Genomic DNA, 17,380 nt, shown 5'->3' on the forward strand with positions numbered 1-17,380 from the left:
TACATTGATTGATTTACGGATGTTGAACCATCCTTGTGACTGTGGGATGAAGCCTACTTGGTCATGATGTATAATTTTCTTGATCAGTTTCTGGATCCTGTTAGCTAATATTTTATTGAGGAGCTTTGCATCTGTGTTTATTAGTGATATTGGTCTGTAGTTCTCTTTTTTTGTTGGGTCTTTGCCTGGTTTGGGAATGAGTATATTAGCTTCATAGAATGAGTTTGGGATTTCTCCCTCTGTTTCTATTTCGCAGAAGAGTTTGAGGAGTATTGGAATTAGCTCCTCACTAAAGGTTTTGTAGAATTCATTGGTGAGTCCATCTGGGCCTGAGCTTTTCTTTGTTGGGAGGTTCTTGATTACCCCCTGTATCTCATCAGTAGTGGTTTTTAAAGATTATAAACATTACAAACTTTATAGCACATATATTAATACTTTTATTTTTGAAAGATTAACATATTTTAATTAGTAAATTTTACAATAATGTTAACAATACAAGAAAAACATAAATATAATTTACATATAAATACATACAGAAATATCAATGTGATACCATTGTGGATAACTCTAATACTTAAAGTACTAAAGCATTTCGGTACACATGATTTAAACACTCACATATAGCCTTAAATTATTTTTCCTTTACTACACATCATTGAGATAAAATATATTTTGGTAATGCCTAAACTCAAGCTGCACTTAAGGAACCCTGCATGTTTAATAACTAAAGCTTTTAAATATTCATTTTCATCTAGTTCTAACATTAATATGAATCACAAAAGAGCTACATTATTTTCACTAACATATATTGAGTAACTATATATATTGAGTAACTATAGCAATGACAGAACAGGTGTTTTTTTTTTTAATCTCTGAACAAGCTCTTCTCACTTATATGTAACCAAATAAAGATACATATAAAATAGCTAAAACTGGACATACACACTGTTCTGCAACAACAAATTAAAATACAAAGGAAAAATTATCAAAATGACCTTCTGTGTTTTTAGATCCATAAGATCATGGTTTTGGAAGCCCTGACTAGAGGAGCATTCGTAGGAATGGGGCGGGGAAAGGGAAATTAGGGGCAGGTAGGATAGAAGCATATATACACATGTATGCATGTGTGCATGAATAAATAGATAGTTGATAGTAGATGCATAGATAAGTACATAAATAGATAAAGATAGCATGATGGAAACTACTAAAGACTTTGAAAAAGAAGGGGAGCAATGGAAGAGAACGGCAATATAAGGGGGTGAACTTGTTCAAAGTATACTATATGTATCTATAGAATTACTACAATCAAAACTTTATGTACTGTTAGTAATTTTTAAAGCCAAGAATACTGGATATAGAGAAAAAAGCCAAAAATATTTCCTTTCTATCAAAATCTTGTAAAATGTTTTTATAGTATATATCCACACCAAGGAAAATGTTGTTTCACTAAAACGTGAATTTGAATCTTTCCTGTAATTGTTGAGTGATTGTTATAGAAATAAAGCAATTTCCTTAGGAAAAAAAGTCTGCCAGTTGGAAGATCTTCATTTTGAGAAATAGAATAAAGGCATTTTCCTCTAAAAGTAAGTCCAATTCCTAGATATAAATACTTATGGACCTATGTAAGTGAGAACTAATTATTGTGTTGATAGAAACTAGTTCTTCTCACTAAGTTAATCTGGGATAGCCACTGGAAACAGTCATTGAAATGTTAGAAATGTTAGTGAGCAGAATTTGGCTTGCCAAACCATTCCTATGACCACTAATTGCATTTGTCTCAAGGGACTAGTTAAAAATAGCGCTTGGGGTAGCAATGTATTGTTGTCTACTATCCTTTGCTTCTAAGCACATCTTCACAATTGTTTGAGTTTGTATTTAAATTCAGCATCTTTTAATGGTGGTAAAATGCCCAAGCCTGCACGGGACTGGTCTAAAAGGGGACATTTGTCAGGGCTCTCCACAAGCTCCAACTCAAAATATGAAAGCATCAGAATCAAAAATTGCTTGATTTCTTGGACAGCAAACAATCTTCCTGGACATATCATAGCTCCGGATCCAAAGGGCATGTAGTAATACTTTAACTTGACTCCATTGCTGTAGAAGGTGGTCTTTGGCTTTCTGTTTTCATCGAGGTATCGATCATATTTAAAAGTCTGCAGTGAAAATACAAAGAAAGCAAGCCTTAAAGCCATTTGAATTCTCTTTTTATTTGCCCTGGAAATTCCAGAGTCATTTACTTTTTAAAAAATTTACTTTATTGTTATTATAAAGGTGATATAGAGAGGGATTACAGTTATGTAAGTCAGGTAGTGAGTACCTGTCCTTTTGTACAGTATTATTCCTTCCCTCCCTCTCTCCCAATACTTTTCTTTTTTTTGGGGGGGGGGGCCAGTCCTAGGGCTTGAACTCAGGACCTGGGCTCTATCTCTGACCTTCTCTATGCTCAAGACTAGCACTCTACAACGTGAGGCTCAGCAACACTTCTGGCTTTTTCTGAGTAGTTTATTGGAGATAGGAGTCTCAGGGACTTTCCTGCCCAGGCTGACTTCAATCCGCAATCCTCAGGTCTCAACCACTTGAGTAGCTAGGATTACAGGCACGAGCCATGAGCATCTGGTTTCGTAATTTTCTTTTTCTTTTTCTAATTTAATTTTATTGTGAAGATAGTATACAGAGGGGTTACAGTTACATATGTAAGGTAGTAAGTACTTGTCATACTCATTACCCCCTCCCTAATTTTTCTCCCACCTTCCCCCACCCCCATTCTGCTCCCCCGAGTTGTACAGTTAATTTCCAATATATTTTCTTGTGAGTATCACTATTGCATTGATTTAAAAAAATAGTAGATACATTCTTTTGTTAACTGTCAGTTCCAATTATTGAACTCAGGGCTCATGCTTGCTTGGCTAAGCTTATTTGGCTGGTACTCTACCACTTGAGCCATGCCTTGAGCCTGGCTTTTGGCTGGTTAATTTTTTTAGAGATGGAGTCTAACAGATGTTTTTTTTTTTTTTTTTTTTTTTTTGCCAGTCCTGGGCCTTGGACTCAGGGCCTGAGCACTGTCCCTGGCTTCTTCACGCTCAAGGCTAGCACTCTGCCACTTGAGCCGCAGCGCCGCTTCTGGCCGTTTTTCCGTATATGTGGTGCTGGGGAATCGAACCTAGGGCCTCCTGTATCCGAGGCAGGCACTCTTGCCGCTAGGCTATATCCCCAGCCCATAACAGATGTTTTATCTGCTCAGGCATTAATCCACTGCATTAGTCACTTCCAAAATAGCCTACACTGGACCACAGGGTAATAAGGAACAAGAGCTTAACAAGAACTGATGGGCTGAGAAAAGTTTATGGCAGCTCCTTATCCTGTCTCGTTCCTCCATCAGGCAGAACTAGTGAGAAGGATTCGAATCCGAACCTAGAAGAATCAATACATGGACGTCCAATTCAATGAATTTGGATTACATGCTTTTTAAGGGAAAAGAAAGGAGCCATCTTCATTATCATGACTGCAAATAAAATCTGAGATCATGGAATGGCAGATAGTAGGGATAAAAATTAAACGTTCATGCCATTATCTTAAGTTTGAGAAGCAAAATACATAAATATTTGATATCATTAAAGGGACATTCCCTATGGCTACAATACTCAAATTTGTCCTGCAAATGTAAATGCCCTTTGATCTTAAATCTGTGTAGATCTCTCCTGGACACTGAACTGTGATGAGCAGTCACTTACCAGAGGGTCTGGGTAGATCTCTGGATCTAAATGCATTAACTGTGGATAGAGGGCTATGATGTCGTCTTTCCTAATGTTGTAGGAGCCTTCTTCAAGGTGCAGAGTAAAGTCCTCCTTAGCTGTCCGGATGTTTAGAGAGGCACTGGAAAGTCTCAGAGCCTCCTTGATGATACTATCTGAATATTTTTAAGGAAAAGAGAAAGAAGAGGGGAGAAAGGAAGAAAAGAAAGAGAAAAATAATATAAGTATTTTCTGGTCACATAATACAGACTAAAATATTTCTGTCAACCTATAATGCAAAGATGAACAGAAAATGAGAGAAAACCTTGCCTAACTTTTTGGAAATGGAGATTTGGATCAAGTGTTCGAGCACCAGCCTTGAGCAACAAAAGCAAGTAAAAGTTCAAGGAAGCTCCGGCACCAGCACACACATAAAAATATACTGTCACTACTGATATAAACGTGTCTTTGGATGTTAACAATCTATGATTGTGTAAAAACAAGACCAAAAACTTCCCTTTTGTTTGTTACCACTATGCTGTTATCAGTGATTACATTGTGTCTAATACAATTTTAATTTGTTATCTGAGGTAATAGCTTAAATGACAGCTTAGAATATCACCTGAATTAATATCATTAATTCTAGATAGTGATACAGTCTTTCTGTTCATCAGTGGAACTAGACATCCATTATTTTATAAAAATAAATTTTATTTATATATGATGGCACTAAACAGCTAATTAGAAAAAATAGTGACTGGTTTTTATATGAATTATTCAAGTTTACCACTTTTAAATTAAAAATAAATGGATAACACTTTTATATAGAAATGTGTTTCTCTTGAGTGCCAATTCTTTTGTACAAGTACCTAAAGATAATAATAACAATAATAAATAAATTTGTTTCTATATGTTTCAGATGTGTCTTCAGTTATTATATGAGCCCATTTATATCCATACACTATTTGATGTTGTGTGATAACACCACACAACCAAGTAAAGGGATCAAGGGACAAAATGAGCTACCTGAGGACAAATGACTACAGAAGTCTTATGAGAAGAGCTGGCCTTCCAGCCTCTATCCTCTCTCGATGGTACTTTGCCTTTTGTATGTCACAGTTCCTTTAACCATAAGATTAGTGACAAGAAGAATAACAAGGAGAGTACAGGGCTGTGGTCGAGATCTTAGACTAGCTAGGGCCTCAAATTATTGATGCCACTGGTTCTGCCATTTGGTCCCTGAGCTTTATGTCTAGGTGTCCATTTCTTTGCTTTAGTATGTAAAAATAGAAATATCCATTCAGTATAGGATTGTTGCTAAATTAAGAGAGCCAGATCGTCTGAAGTACTTTGCACAATGTCTAGACCTCAGGAAGTGCATAAAGTTTGCTGACTGTCCTTGTTACCAGCATGCCACGGTGAATGGAAGGAAGCATAGAAGCACACCTAGAACTGGCAGGTCGTTCAGTTGTATTTGATTTAAAGAAATCAGGTTGCCTTCATAGCTGAGTGTTTGCCCAGCATTCGCCAATGCTCCATTCACTTCCTCTGTAGCTGCTTTCATGGCTTCCGGACTCCTTTAAAAGTTAAAAGAGAAGACATAGAAAATAATGTATCTATACTTAGTGACCTGCAAGCACATAACCATTCCCCTCTTCTTTTAATGAAGGAGCCAAACTATGAGAAAAGGTGAGAAAGAGACATGTCTACTTGTACCTTATTCATGTGTTTCTATCTTTGACAATTGGCAAGAAAGGGAATTAGAGGAGCAATATGGACCAGACATCAATAAATAAATGAAGTAATAAATCAAATAAGTCATACATACAATATTTTAGAAAGAACACTGCATCTGAGTTAACTACTACAGAAGACTAGCTGAATTCCAAATTGAAATTTACTTTAAAAGTTCATGCCACAATTTCATGTGGAATAACTTCTCTGTATTTTTGAACTGTGAAATGAAGAGTGCTTCATCTATGGATGTTATGCTTAGGAATCTGTACCATCGAATTAAAATGAATTGAGGGGCTGGGAATAGGGCCTAGTGGCAAGAGTGCTTGACTTGTATACATGAAGCCCTGGGTTCAATTCCCCAGCATGACATATATAGAAAAAAAAAGCGGCCAGAAGTGGCGCTGTGGCTCAAGTGGCAGAGTGCTAGCCTTGAGCAAAAAGAAGCCAGGGACAGTGCTCAGACCCTGAGTCCAAGGCCCAGGACTGGCAAATAAATAAATAAATAAATAAATAAATAAATAAATAAATAAATAAAATGAATTGAGTCCCTGAAATACCTGGCTGAAAAATATTTGGTGACTATCACAAACTATGGCTAAAATTACCTATATAATTTTAAATCAATATTTCAGCCTTACTATAAATAATATGAATTTATTCCAATCCAACCAACACTAAGCCATCACTTACTACTGGAGAAAGAAGCAAGCCATGAATGCTCATAAATGTGTGGCCACTTCATTAATGGTAGTCTTTCAGTCAGCAATCACTTATGTATATTTTTGTGATTATGAAGACCAGTTATGAACTTAAACTGGCTTTGAGAGGAACATTATGGAGTTAAGAGCAAGAGCGCTGGGCCAAGTGACCTGAATTCACCCATCACCAGCTTATTTAAGCTCTGTGGCTTCAGGGCGCTCTTTCTCTATGACTGCCAAGGTTTTATAAAACTCTGCTTACATTTTCCTAGGCTTAGTATTATATTGATAGTATGACACCGATTGTTTTGCTTTTTTTCTTCAGTTGCAATCGTTAAACTTGTGCTGTCTTCCCGAATGGGGAAACAAATAGAAGTGTGTAGTCACCTAATCATATGAAACAAGCTCCAGAATGTCGCAGGAATGGTGTTTGCCTGTGAGGCCCAGAGGACAGCGAGATGGGTCTTGGCCTTCTCCATGTCATCGAAGGTGGTCAACGTGTCATTGAGAAACATGCGCAGCCGGATCAACTCGGACACATAGTCCCTGGTTCGGAGGGTCTCATGCTTCAAGTCCTCAGCCAGCTTTTCTCGGGCTTGGTGCGCTGTCTTGAACACATGAATGGGGAGGCCTGCCACCAAGGCTGGAAAGACTTTGTCAAATTCCTTGAAGTTGTCAAGATCTTTCAGGATCTGGGCTCTTTGTGCGTCTGTCCTTGTAAGATCTCTGCCAAAGAGAGTTAAGTACCCAGCTTCAAACATCACTCGGTAGCAGAAGGCATACATGCCTTCTGTCACCCAGGCAGGACTCTTGGATTCAGGAAAGACTGGAGGTCTCAGGACAAGTTGGAGGTTTTCCATCATGGCTTCAGAGAGACCAATCAACGCATCACCCTGCAGGGTTTTGATGAAAGTGTCATTGATGTTCTCAGTGGTATTACCATCATTTGGGTCAATGCTTCTATGTCCAAATGCCTGAGAGCAAAGAAAGAGCAGGAAAAACAATTGAACCTGACCTAGTTCTAGTAAACAACTTAAAAGTAAGGTGGATCCTTTCAAAATTCTCTCCATGGCCTTCCCACACATAATATCATAGCACTTCACAAAGAGATGCCCCAAATCATATCCCTGCTATAAGGGCAAATTGAAATCTTAGCTCTTCATTAAAGCTGCCAGGACTACTCTGGTCATATCTTTCTTATTAACTTATTCTAATGCATGAATTTGAAACTAATCAGTAATGTCTTTAATCAGTTTTCCGTGTGTGTGTGTGTGTGTGTGTGTGTGAGAGAGAGAGAGAGAGAGAGAGAGAGAGAGAGAGAGAGAGAGAGAGAGAGAGAGATGTGCTAGTACTGGAGCTTGAACTCAGGGCCTTGGGTTCTCACTTGGCTTTATTCCCACAAGGCTGGCTGTTGCTCTTCCACTTGAACCATACGTAGATACATGTTTGCCTTTTAGCTGGTAAATTGAGATAAGTGCCTCATGGATTATTCTGACCAGAATGGTTTTGAACCGTGATCCTCAGATCTCAACCTTCTGAGTAGCTAGGATTACAGCCTTCTGAGCCACTGGTGTCCAGTCCCTACTTTGAATTTTTATTATATTTGCACTTCAGATATCTGATTTTATTTATTACTTATCTAAGAATCTGAGCAATAAGTTAACTCTCTTCAACATCCCTACCCTACTGTCTAAGAATATCCAAATTATTAAACACACTGATAGAGTTAAGACAAATGGAATTCTGTATAAATATAAAATCCATTACCTTTGCAGAAGTAGTGTAGTGAAATTTTTTCCAATCAAAATATTTCCCATGGCACAACACCTTGTGGTATGACAAGGAATTTGTGATGAAGTGGACATATTTTCCCATTAATTTGCAGGTAAAAACATGGCCATGTTTCCTTTGATTTGCTCTGAGAAAATTAAGAGGATTGGCTCCAAATTTCAGCGCACAGCCAAAGTATGGGATCAACCCATTTTCTAGAGGTGGTTCACCTGTCTTCCTGTAAGAGACAATGTATAATAGATACATGAAATTACATAGTTAGATTGTTGTAAAAGTTCACCACTACCTTCAATTTTCCCAACTCTACATTTTGTGAGTGCTAATATGTGTGTGTGTGGGGGGGGGTTGCAAATGTGTAACGGGATTGGATCCAGGGGTAAGACTGGAGCTCATTTTTTGGTTTTCATTCTGTTTTTGAGACAGAGTCTCACTATCTTTGCCTGGGTTGTCCTTGAGCTCCAGACCCAACTTCCTACACCTGCTGAGTAGGTGTGATTATACTAGTACATTGGCATGCCAAGCATAAATACTTATTTTGTTGATAAAACCCTGTTCTCTTAAAAATAATAGATTTTATTAATTTAATAATATAATATTATTTTGCTTAAAATGATTACTAAATCCAGCCCTACACTTTTTTATGTTCATCAATTCATCCATCCCTCTGCCTACTCATGCATGCAATACATACTCCTTGGTGTCTACTATGTGCTAAGTCCTATTCCCAGTGATGTGGCTAAAAGGATCAACAAAACCAGCACCATTCTTCCTCCCTGGGTAAGGAGGAACAAACTACTTTCTGACATATATAGTTGTTTTAAGTATGATCTTTCTAGTATCTGAAATGTTTCATTTGTATCTTTTCTTTGCAGATAGAGATAAACAAAAAGCAGAAAGGACTATAGATGTGAAGTTTTCAAAACCTTCACAGTTTAAAGATATTAGTGTCCTGGGTGCCAGGGACATAGCTCAGTGGTACTGCTTTTATCTAGTATTTGCAAGACATTAGATTTGATTCCAGCACTGAAAACAAAACAACACGAAAATATTATTCTGTAATAACATTTGACAAGAAGAGGAATCTCCTTTGAGAAATTGGCTTATTATGAAATGAGATTAGATATGATAAATATTAACAATATTATCAGCTCTTTCATAATGTCTTAAATAATTCATTCATTCATTCATTCATTTATTCATTTATTTTGGTTGGTCATGGGGCTTGAACTCTGGGCCTGGGCACTGTCTCTGAACTCTTCAGTTCAAGGCTAGCACTCTACCACTTGAGCCACAGCATCACTTTGGCCTTTTCAGTTTATGTGGTACTGAGGAATGGAACCCAGGGCTTCATGCGTGCTAGGCAAGCACTCTTATCACTAATCCATATTCCCAGCTCAACTTTTTGTTTTTTTGAGACAGGGTCTTGCTATATGGTCTAGGGTGGCCTTGAATCCATTGGCCTGGAGTAAAATACCTCAAAAAGATAAAAAAAAGAAAAACCCTTTCAAAATGTAGACAACACTCAGTCTGCATAGCTGAAGATGTGCTGGAGCTCTTCTCTCGTTTTGAGGTTAATGTAATAGAGATTATCTAAGTGCCCTCTTTCAAGTACTCAGTGAAGCAATCAGAGATTAAATAACCATGCCTTGAAAATTGTGTTCCTTGAATATATTGCAGGCAAGTGATACAAGTCAAAGGAGTATTACATTCAAATATTCAAATGCCCAATCAGCATGGTTGATCACTATTAATAAGAAACGTTTTTAAAAAAACTACATACATGCTCTGTGGTTATTTCCAAGTTTAGGCTGAGTCAATGTATAAGGGCTAATTGCAACAAGCACAGTTATAGAAAACATTTCCTTTGCAGATTTCCACTTGCCAAGTAGATCCTTCCTGGTTTGGACTTCTACATAGAGGCACACATACACACACACACACACACACACACACACACACACACAACACACACAAACACATAAACACAGAGCTTAGACATTTTTTACAAAGCATATGCAATACTATTGGCATAGGTGAATACTACAAAGGAAAATTTGTATTTGCTAAATTAAAATGTTGTTACTTTTAACATTTAAATTAAGATTTTAATCTAAAAAATGTTAAAGACTGCTGTGTGTAAATAGCCAAGACCAGAATTATTGTATATAATAATAAAGGCAAAGAAGCATTAGAAAAATGAACTGAAAGACAATTATAGAGGAAAAGAAAACATTCCTTACCTTCTCCTTATTCCAAAAATAATCCATAAAGAGTAGCACACTGCTATAACAATCCCCCAGATCAAAGATATGGTCATCATTTTGCAAATCCGGAGCAGAACTCCTGAAGAGGAGAATCTAAGATTAGAAAAGCAAAGATGTCCCTGGAGAAAGTCAAGGCTAGACTTTATATATACTTAGGACCCTGATCCAATAACTTGAACTTAGTGACCAAAGCAAACAATTAACCATTTGTCATCATACTAGAAAAAAGAAAAAGTGGTATTGACTGGCCTTGAACTAAGTCCATAGTATCAGAAGAGCTTCCAAAACAATCAGAGACCTGCAATACTTGATAAGCTCAAGTTCTCTGTATCGACTTAACATTCAGACCATAGACAACAGCTAGTATTACAAGTGTAGAATGTCTATAAAAAGAACAAGTAAACCTGTTGGTGATGAATATGTATCATAAAGATGTAAAATATAATTTAAAGACAAACAACCATAAGTTATTCATCCAGGTAATGATTTGATTTGCCTTTTGAAAAAGAAATTTTAAATTCAAAGAAAAAAGAACTGGGTGAAAAGGGGTAAAACAGAGTCTTGCCTAATTTTTCAGGGCTTTTGCAAAATCATGTGTATTTTACATAGGTCCTAATATGTTACTTAAGTAACATCATAAAGCAAGAAACAATTCCACTTAAGTGCATCTTCTAGATAAACAGAGCTCACATCAAGTATCCAAACTATTCCAGTCAATACTTATAATTAAATGTCTATTACCTAATTATTAAAGTTTGGGGTTTCTCTTGAGGTCTTGGAGTTTGAGCTCTGGATGTTTTGCTTGGTAAGTAGGTGCTCAGACACAATCCCAGTCCCCTTACAGCGCCTCTTTTGTGCTCTTATTTTGCAAATAAAGTCTAGAGTTTTTGCTGAGGACATCTGCAGACATTAATCTTCCTGCCTTTGCCTCCCTGGTAGTTGGGATTATAGCATGAGCCACTGTGCCCAGCCTAAAGTAATACACTTCATTTCAGGCTATAATGCTAACTGAAACATAATACACTTTATTTCAAACAATGTCATGCTAAGTGAATATCAGGTTATAATTTACTTATGCTATTCCCACTCAGAGGCTATCACTGTAACCTGTTTGATACATATACTTCCAAATTTTACTTAGCATTTTTGAAGAACAGAGGATCGAGCCCCAATCCTGATTCTAGGCAAGCACTCACTGAGCTACACCCGAGTCGTCTATTGAACATAAATACTAACTGAGCATTTATTATGTTCCAATGACTTGTCTCAGTATTCTGGTTACAAGTGTTAGCAAGATGGGCAGGTCCTCTACTCTCAAAGAGACTTTATTCTGTTGGTGAGACAAATGATAAAACACGGTAAGAATAAAATAAAACAAAAAGTAGAAGTCCCATTTTTAGGTATGATGAAAGGCTTTCTCAGGTGATGACATTTTGCATCTGAATCAAAAAATTGAAATATGCAAAGCCAGAAGTTTAAAAAATCTATTGCAATTCTGATAAAATCTACCAAGCTGATACTTTCTTTTTCTCTTTTTTTAAGATTAACATGTTTTTATTGTAAAGATGACTACCGAAGGGTTGCTGTTACATAAGCAGAATATAAATCAACACAGATGATCTTGATGATACTTCTTACTGGAACATATCAACTCAGGAATTAGAGAACCAGCACCTAACCCTCTAAGAGTGGAAGGTTGGAGAATAGTTCTATTTCAAAATGATTTTGTTAAGAAGTAGATAAAATATTAACTAGCAATAGAAACCCTACGTACACAAAACTGGAATTCAGTTTATGGAATTGCCTCATGCTACTACTGTTATTTAATAGAAAAAATTGTGATTACAATACATATCCAAGCTAAAAACTACTTAGAGTGAGTATCATTGTTTGGCTCCTATGCTATATAAGATGTAATAATTAAAACCTGTAATACCTGTTAAAGGAATTATAACATTTCCTAACTTGACTTATACAGGTTTTTTTTTTGTTTGTTTGTTTGTTTTTGTTTTTTTGCCAGTCCTGGGCCTTGGACTCAGGGCCTGAGCACTGTCCCTGGCTTCTTTTTGCTCAAGCCTAACACTCTACCACTTGAACCACAGCACCACTTCTAGCTTTTTCTATATATGTGGTGCTGGGGAATCGAACCCAGGGCTTCATGTATACGAGGCAAGCGCTCTTTGCCACTAGGCCATATTCCCAGCCCCATTATACAGATTTTTATGAGCATGAAATAATTGCAAAATAAATTCAATGACAATTTAAAAAATTGAGATCACCCATTCCAAGGAAAAGGACTGGAAAATACCAAGGTCCTGAGTTAAGGATGAACTTGACATGTCTACCAAGCAGAAAGAAGGTATAATATACTTGGGAAATTTTTGTAGATGGTTGGTTATGTTAAAAGACAGAAGGAAGCCAGGTGCTGGTAGCCCTAGCTACTCAGGATCCTGAGATCTGAGGCTCACAATTCAAAGCCAGCCTGGGCAAGAAAATCTATGAGATTCTTATCTCCAATAAATTACCCAAAACATGGAAGGAGAGCTGTGGCTCAAATGGTAGAGAACCCATTTTGATCAAAATAGCTAAGGGACAGTGCCAAGATCCTGAGTTCAAGTCCCAATAAAATCTCTCTCCTCTCTCTCTCTCTCTCTCTCTCTCTCTCTCTCTCTCTCTCTCTCTCTCTCTCTCTCTCTCACACACACACACACACACACACACACATACAGAGGAAGAGACACAGGGGCAAGAAGAGATGTTTGGTAGTGGAGAGAGAGATTTTGGAGACCATTAATCAGAATACTATTGGAACTTGAATTCTAGGAGTTCCATTAGACATTCATGTGACAACATCCCATTAAAATAAAGTACAAGCGTCAGAAGGTAAAGGGAAAGGAGAATATCAGAGAGACAAATCTCAAGTCAACAATGGGGTGGTATTTAAAGCCAGAAGGCCTTATAAGCTTATTTTAGAAGAATGCAAAGGCAAAGCAATAAGTACATATAACACCAGGCCACAGGACATTGCGTTCTGACTGACCAATCAGAAAGGGAAAAGAAAACAAAGGATGAAAAGGAACCTGGAAAAAAAAAATCCACAGCATATGACAGCACAGAAAAGCAAGAATGGAATGCATGGACAAGAATGGATTTGAATAATGATGAGTGATTAATTCTGTTACACACTGCTCTGAGGTCAAGAGGACAAAAATGTGGCCATTAGATTTAACAACACTAAGTCAGTTTACAACTCATATATAGATAGGGCTATATTCAAGACTTTAGGTTTTTTACATAGTATTTTTAAAAGCTGAATGCCAAACCTTGGCTTTTCCCCTAGATAAATACTTAATAAACACTAAATAAACAAGTACATATTATTAAGTTCATGAACTTAGAATTCTAACGTATATATGTATATATCCTATAACTTATTTTTACCGATTCTCTATTGATGGACATTTGAGTTGTTTCTACTTTGGGCTATAACTCCATATAGTTATTTCATAATTTTTGGTCTCCTAGAACAGAGTATACAATTTTTTTATGTGTGTACACTGATATTGGACTTGAATTGGGGGCCTGAGTGCTATCCCTTAGCTTTTTTTACTCAAGGCTGGTGTTCTACCACTTGGCCCACAGTTTCACTTCTGGCTGTTTCTCTGTGTATGTGTGTGTTTGAGGTTAGTTGGAAATAAGAGTCTCATGAACTTTCCTTCCTGGCTTCAAACCTCAAACTCAGGAGGCTGAAGAGCCTCCTGAGTATCTAGTATTACTGGCACGAGCCCCTGGCTGCCAGCTGAGACTACAAATTCTTTATGGAATACTTTAAGATAATCACTTTGTGTCAGGACATTGATTTCTCTCAGAATCTAATTATGGTGCTTTTTTTTTTAAGATAAATATTTTTGTGAAATTTTATTTTGGCTTTTTAAAAATTGAGCTTATTTACAGATTCATTTTCAGGTGGGCTTATAAAACTAGAACTAGTTGGAGATGAGCAGGGCCATTGGGTGTGGGAAGGACATACACTATAAATCCATGGTCAAGAAGAATAACTAAACAATTTTCACAAGTATTATCAAATGGGCTGAAATAAAAAGTTCTTGTAATTTATGGCACTCCTTTAAGAAAGTGCCAAACTGGAAAAGTAGCCGCGTGGCTCAAGTGGTAGAGGGCCAGCCTTGAGTGAAAAAGCCAAGAGACATGCCTAGGCCCTGCTTGCTCAAGTCCTGGCACTGGCACAAAAATAAAACCCAAACCCACGAAGAACCAAACTGACGGAGTCTTCAGAATATAAGTGTGTTTGGCAAATCTGCAGTAGCAGAAGTCTTTAGCTCTGTTTACATATCTCTGCTTACGTATCTTAAAGTATATATATATATATATATATATATTTTTTTTTTTTTTTGGCCAGTCTTGGGGCTTGGACTCAGGGCCTGAGCACTGTCCCTGGCTTCTTTTTGCTCAAGGCTAGCACTCTGCCACTTGAGCCACAGCACCACTTCTGGCCATTTTCTGTATATGTGGTGCTGGGGAACCCAGGGCCTCATGTACATGAGGCAAGCACTCTTGCCACTAGGTCATATCCCCAGCCCTAAAGTATATATTTTTACACATCTTAAGTGAGTCAAACCTTTATAAGGCCAATCACAACAGAGTGTCAGAGTCAGAGCAAACACCAATATAATATCCAGACAAGTTAACCTCTAAAGCTAACTCTCCAGACAAGTGACAACAAACTTCCTGTATATCTATAATGATGTGGAAATAAAGTTTTCAAAATGATAAAGAAAAAGTATATTTACATCATCAGAAAACGTCCACATGGCATTCTTCCTTACCCTTTTTCAGAACACCACAGACTTATCAACCAGAGCCTGGTTGGTGTTTATCTTTTGATCATGTATTCTCATCTGTTTCTTGCAATTCACTACCAATTTCTTCTTTTTTTCCAATCCTAGGACTTGAACTCAGCACCTGGGTGTTGTCCCTGAGCCTCTTTGTACTAAAGGCTAGTGCTCTACCACTTGAGCCATAGCATCACTTCCAGCTTTTTCCTGAGTATTTGACTGGAGATTAGAGTCTCATGGAACTTCTCTTCCCCAGCTGGCTTTGAACCACAATCCTCAGATCTCATCCTCGTGAGTAGCTAGTATTACTGGCATGGGCCACCAGTGCCTGGCTTACAACAAAAATGCAGGAAACACATATATACCCATAGACCCACAGAGAAGCAGAGGCTTGGCTATACATATTTATGCGAGTTTTCTTGTGTACATACTTTACACTTGGCTTCCAAGGATGTCATTTCTTGCCCTTGTCTCATGTCCACAATTAGTATCTCTTAGAGTACTAATGTGCTGCCTATAATAATCTAGAGGATAGGAATTCAGACAGCTTGTTGCAGTCCTCAAAACCATGCATAGATTACAAGAAAATACCTAAAACATTTCCAAAGGAGTACCCTGCCTAAGTTTCTGTGCATAGGTTTCATGCCATCTTGATGTGATATGTTGTTAGCATAGTGATTTACTTGGAATATTGAATAAATGCTGCCTCTGTCCAACTCCTTATCTACTCTTCTTTGTTATTCTGTTTCAGCTGGTAAATTTGTATCTATTTTCTGTCTCCCCCCCCCCCCCACCACACACACACTGAATAGTACCCACATTTGCCAAGCACTGAGTCAGCAGTGGGGACACGAGGCAAACACCACAGCTGTGACCCTTGCCCTGTGGATTTTCCATTACAGCAGGAAAGGGTAAATGAGTATCCTGATGAAGAAAGGGCTTTCATAGCCAAAAGGCCTCAATTTACCTGAGTTCCTCCATAGACTACAATTTCTTGCGCATTTGTACACAAGAGTGTGGAGTAGCACTCTATTTTTTTTTTTCCCCAGTCCTGGGCCTTGGACTCAGGGCCTGAGCACTGTCCCTGGCTTCTTTTTCTCAAGGCTAGCACTCTGCCACTTGAGCCACAGCGCCGCTTCTGGCCGTTTACTGTATATGTGATGCTGGGGAATTGAACCCAGGGCCTCATGTATACGAGGCAAGCACTCTTGCCACTAGGCCCTATCCCCAGCCAAGTAGCACTCTATACCACTGTGTTGTATGGGAAGACAACTTGCTCTGGATCTCAGAGAACATATATTCCAATCCAATTATACCCTAGCCAAAGGATCAGAGATAGACAAACTATGGATACTTCCCCTGGAGGAATTACACAATAAAAAGAACACATACCAATGAATGCCATATTTGTGTGCAGTTTCTTTTTAGAAATGAGATAAACAGGGCTGGGGATGTGGCTCACTGGCAAAAATCCCTTGATCTCTCTTTCTCTCTTGATTCTCTCTCATCTTCCTTCCCCCATCTCCTGAACCTCCAAGGTTGTCAATTTAAAAAAATTATTGTCAAAGTAATGTACAGAGAGGCTACAGTTTCATACATAAGGCAGTGAGTACATTTCTTATCAAACTTGTTACCTCCTCCATCATTTTTCTTCCGCCTTCCCCACTCCCCAATTTCCTCCCCACTCCATCCCAGAGTTGTACAGTTGGTTTTTCTTGTAAGTATTCTTGTTGCATTGGTTCACCTTTTACCCACTGTCTCTTCATTTTGGTGTTCCCCTTCCCTAGTTCTGATAAACATATATACAATACCCGGTGTACAAAACCCGGTGTACCCAGTGACAACAGGGGTAAAACCATGGGAAGAAAGATAAAAGAAAATGGCATAATTTCAAGTGGTACATTGAGCCTAACAACAACAATGATAAACAACTTATTTCTAAAACTTGGAGTTCATTTTGCTGAGTATCATCTTATGTGTTCATATGTACATAACTCTTGAGCTATTGTGACCCTCTGCTAGCACTATCCTAGACATATACTAATTATTCCCAATGAGGGAAACCATAGAAGTCTATGTTTCTTTGGGTCTGGCTCACTTCACTTAGTATGATTTTTTCCAAGTCTTTCTATTTCCTCACCAATGGGGCTATGTCATTATTTCTGATAAAAGCATAGAATTTCATTGTGTGTAAGTACCACATTGTTCTTGATCCATTCATCTACTGAGGGGCCTCTGAGTTGGTTCCATATTTTAACCATGGCAAATTATGCTGTGATTAATATAGTTGTGCTGATAGTTTTAGT

General features: G+C 37.8%; 1 protein-coding gene across 1 annotated transcript in view; it reads right to left on the minus strand.

The window, feature by feature from the left end:
* Positions 1-1,853: 1,853 nt before the first annotated feature.
* Positions 1,854-17,380, minus strand: part of LOC125360792 (cholesterol 7-alpha-monooxygenase) — a 30,062-nt gene continuing 14,535 nt past the window's right edge. The window contains exons 2-7 of the mRNA XM_048358899.1: positions 10,198-10,300; positions 7,934-8,174; positions 6,554-7,140; positions 5,178-5,308; positions 3,732-3,907; positions 1,854-2,153 (exon numbers count right to left, since the gene is read on the minus strand). Coding sequence (XP_048214856.1) covers positions 1,854-2,153; positions 3,732-3,907; positions 5,178-5,308; positions 6,554-7,140; positions 7,934-8,174; positions 10,198-10,277 — 1,515 coding nt within the window. The 5' untranslated portion in view covers positions 10,278-10,300. The remainder of the gene's footprint in view (positions 2,154-3,731; positions 3,908-5,177; positions 5,309-6,553; positions 7,141-7,933; positions 8,175-10,197; positions 10,301-17,380) is intronic.

Source organism: Perognathus longimembris, chromosome 12 (assembly GCF_023159225.1).
Source record: "Perognathus longimembris pacificus isolate PPM17 chromosome 12, ASM2315922v1, whole genome shotgun sequence".
In the NCBI taxonomy this organism is placed as follows: Eukaryota; Metazoa; Chordata; class Mammalia; order Rodentia; family Heteromyidae; genus Perognathus; species Perognathus longimembris.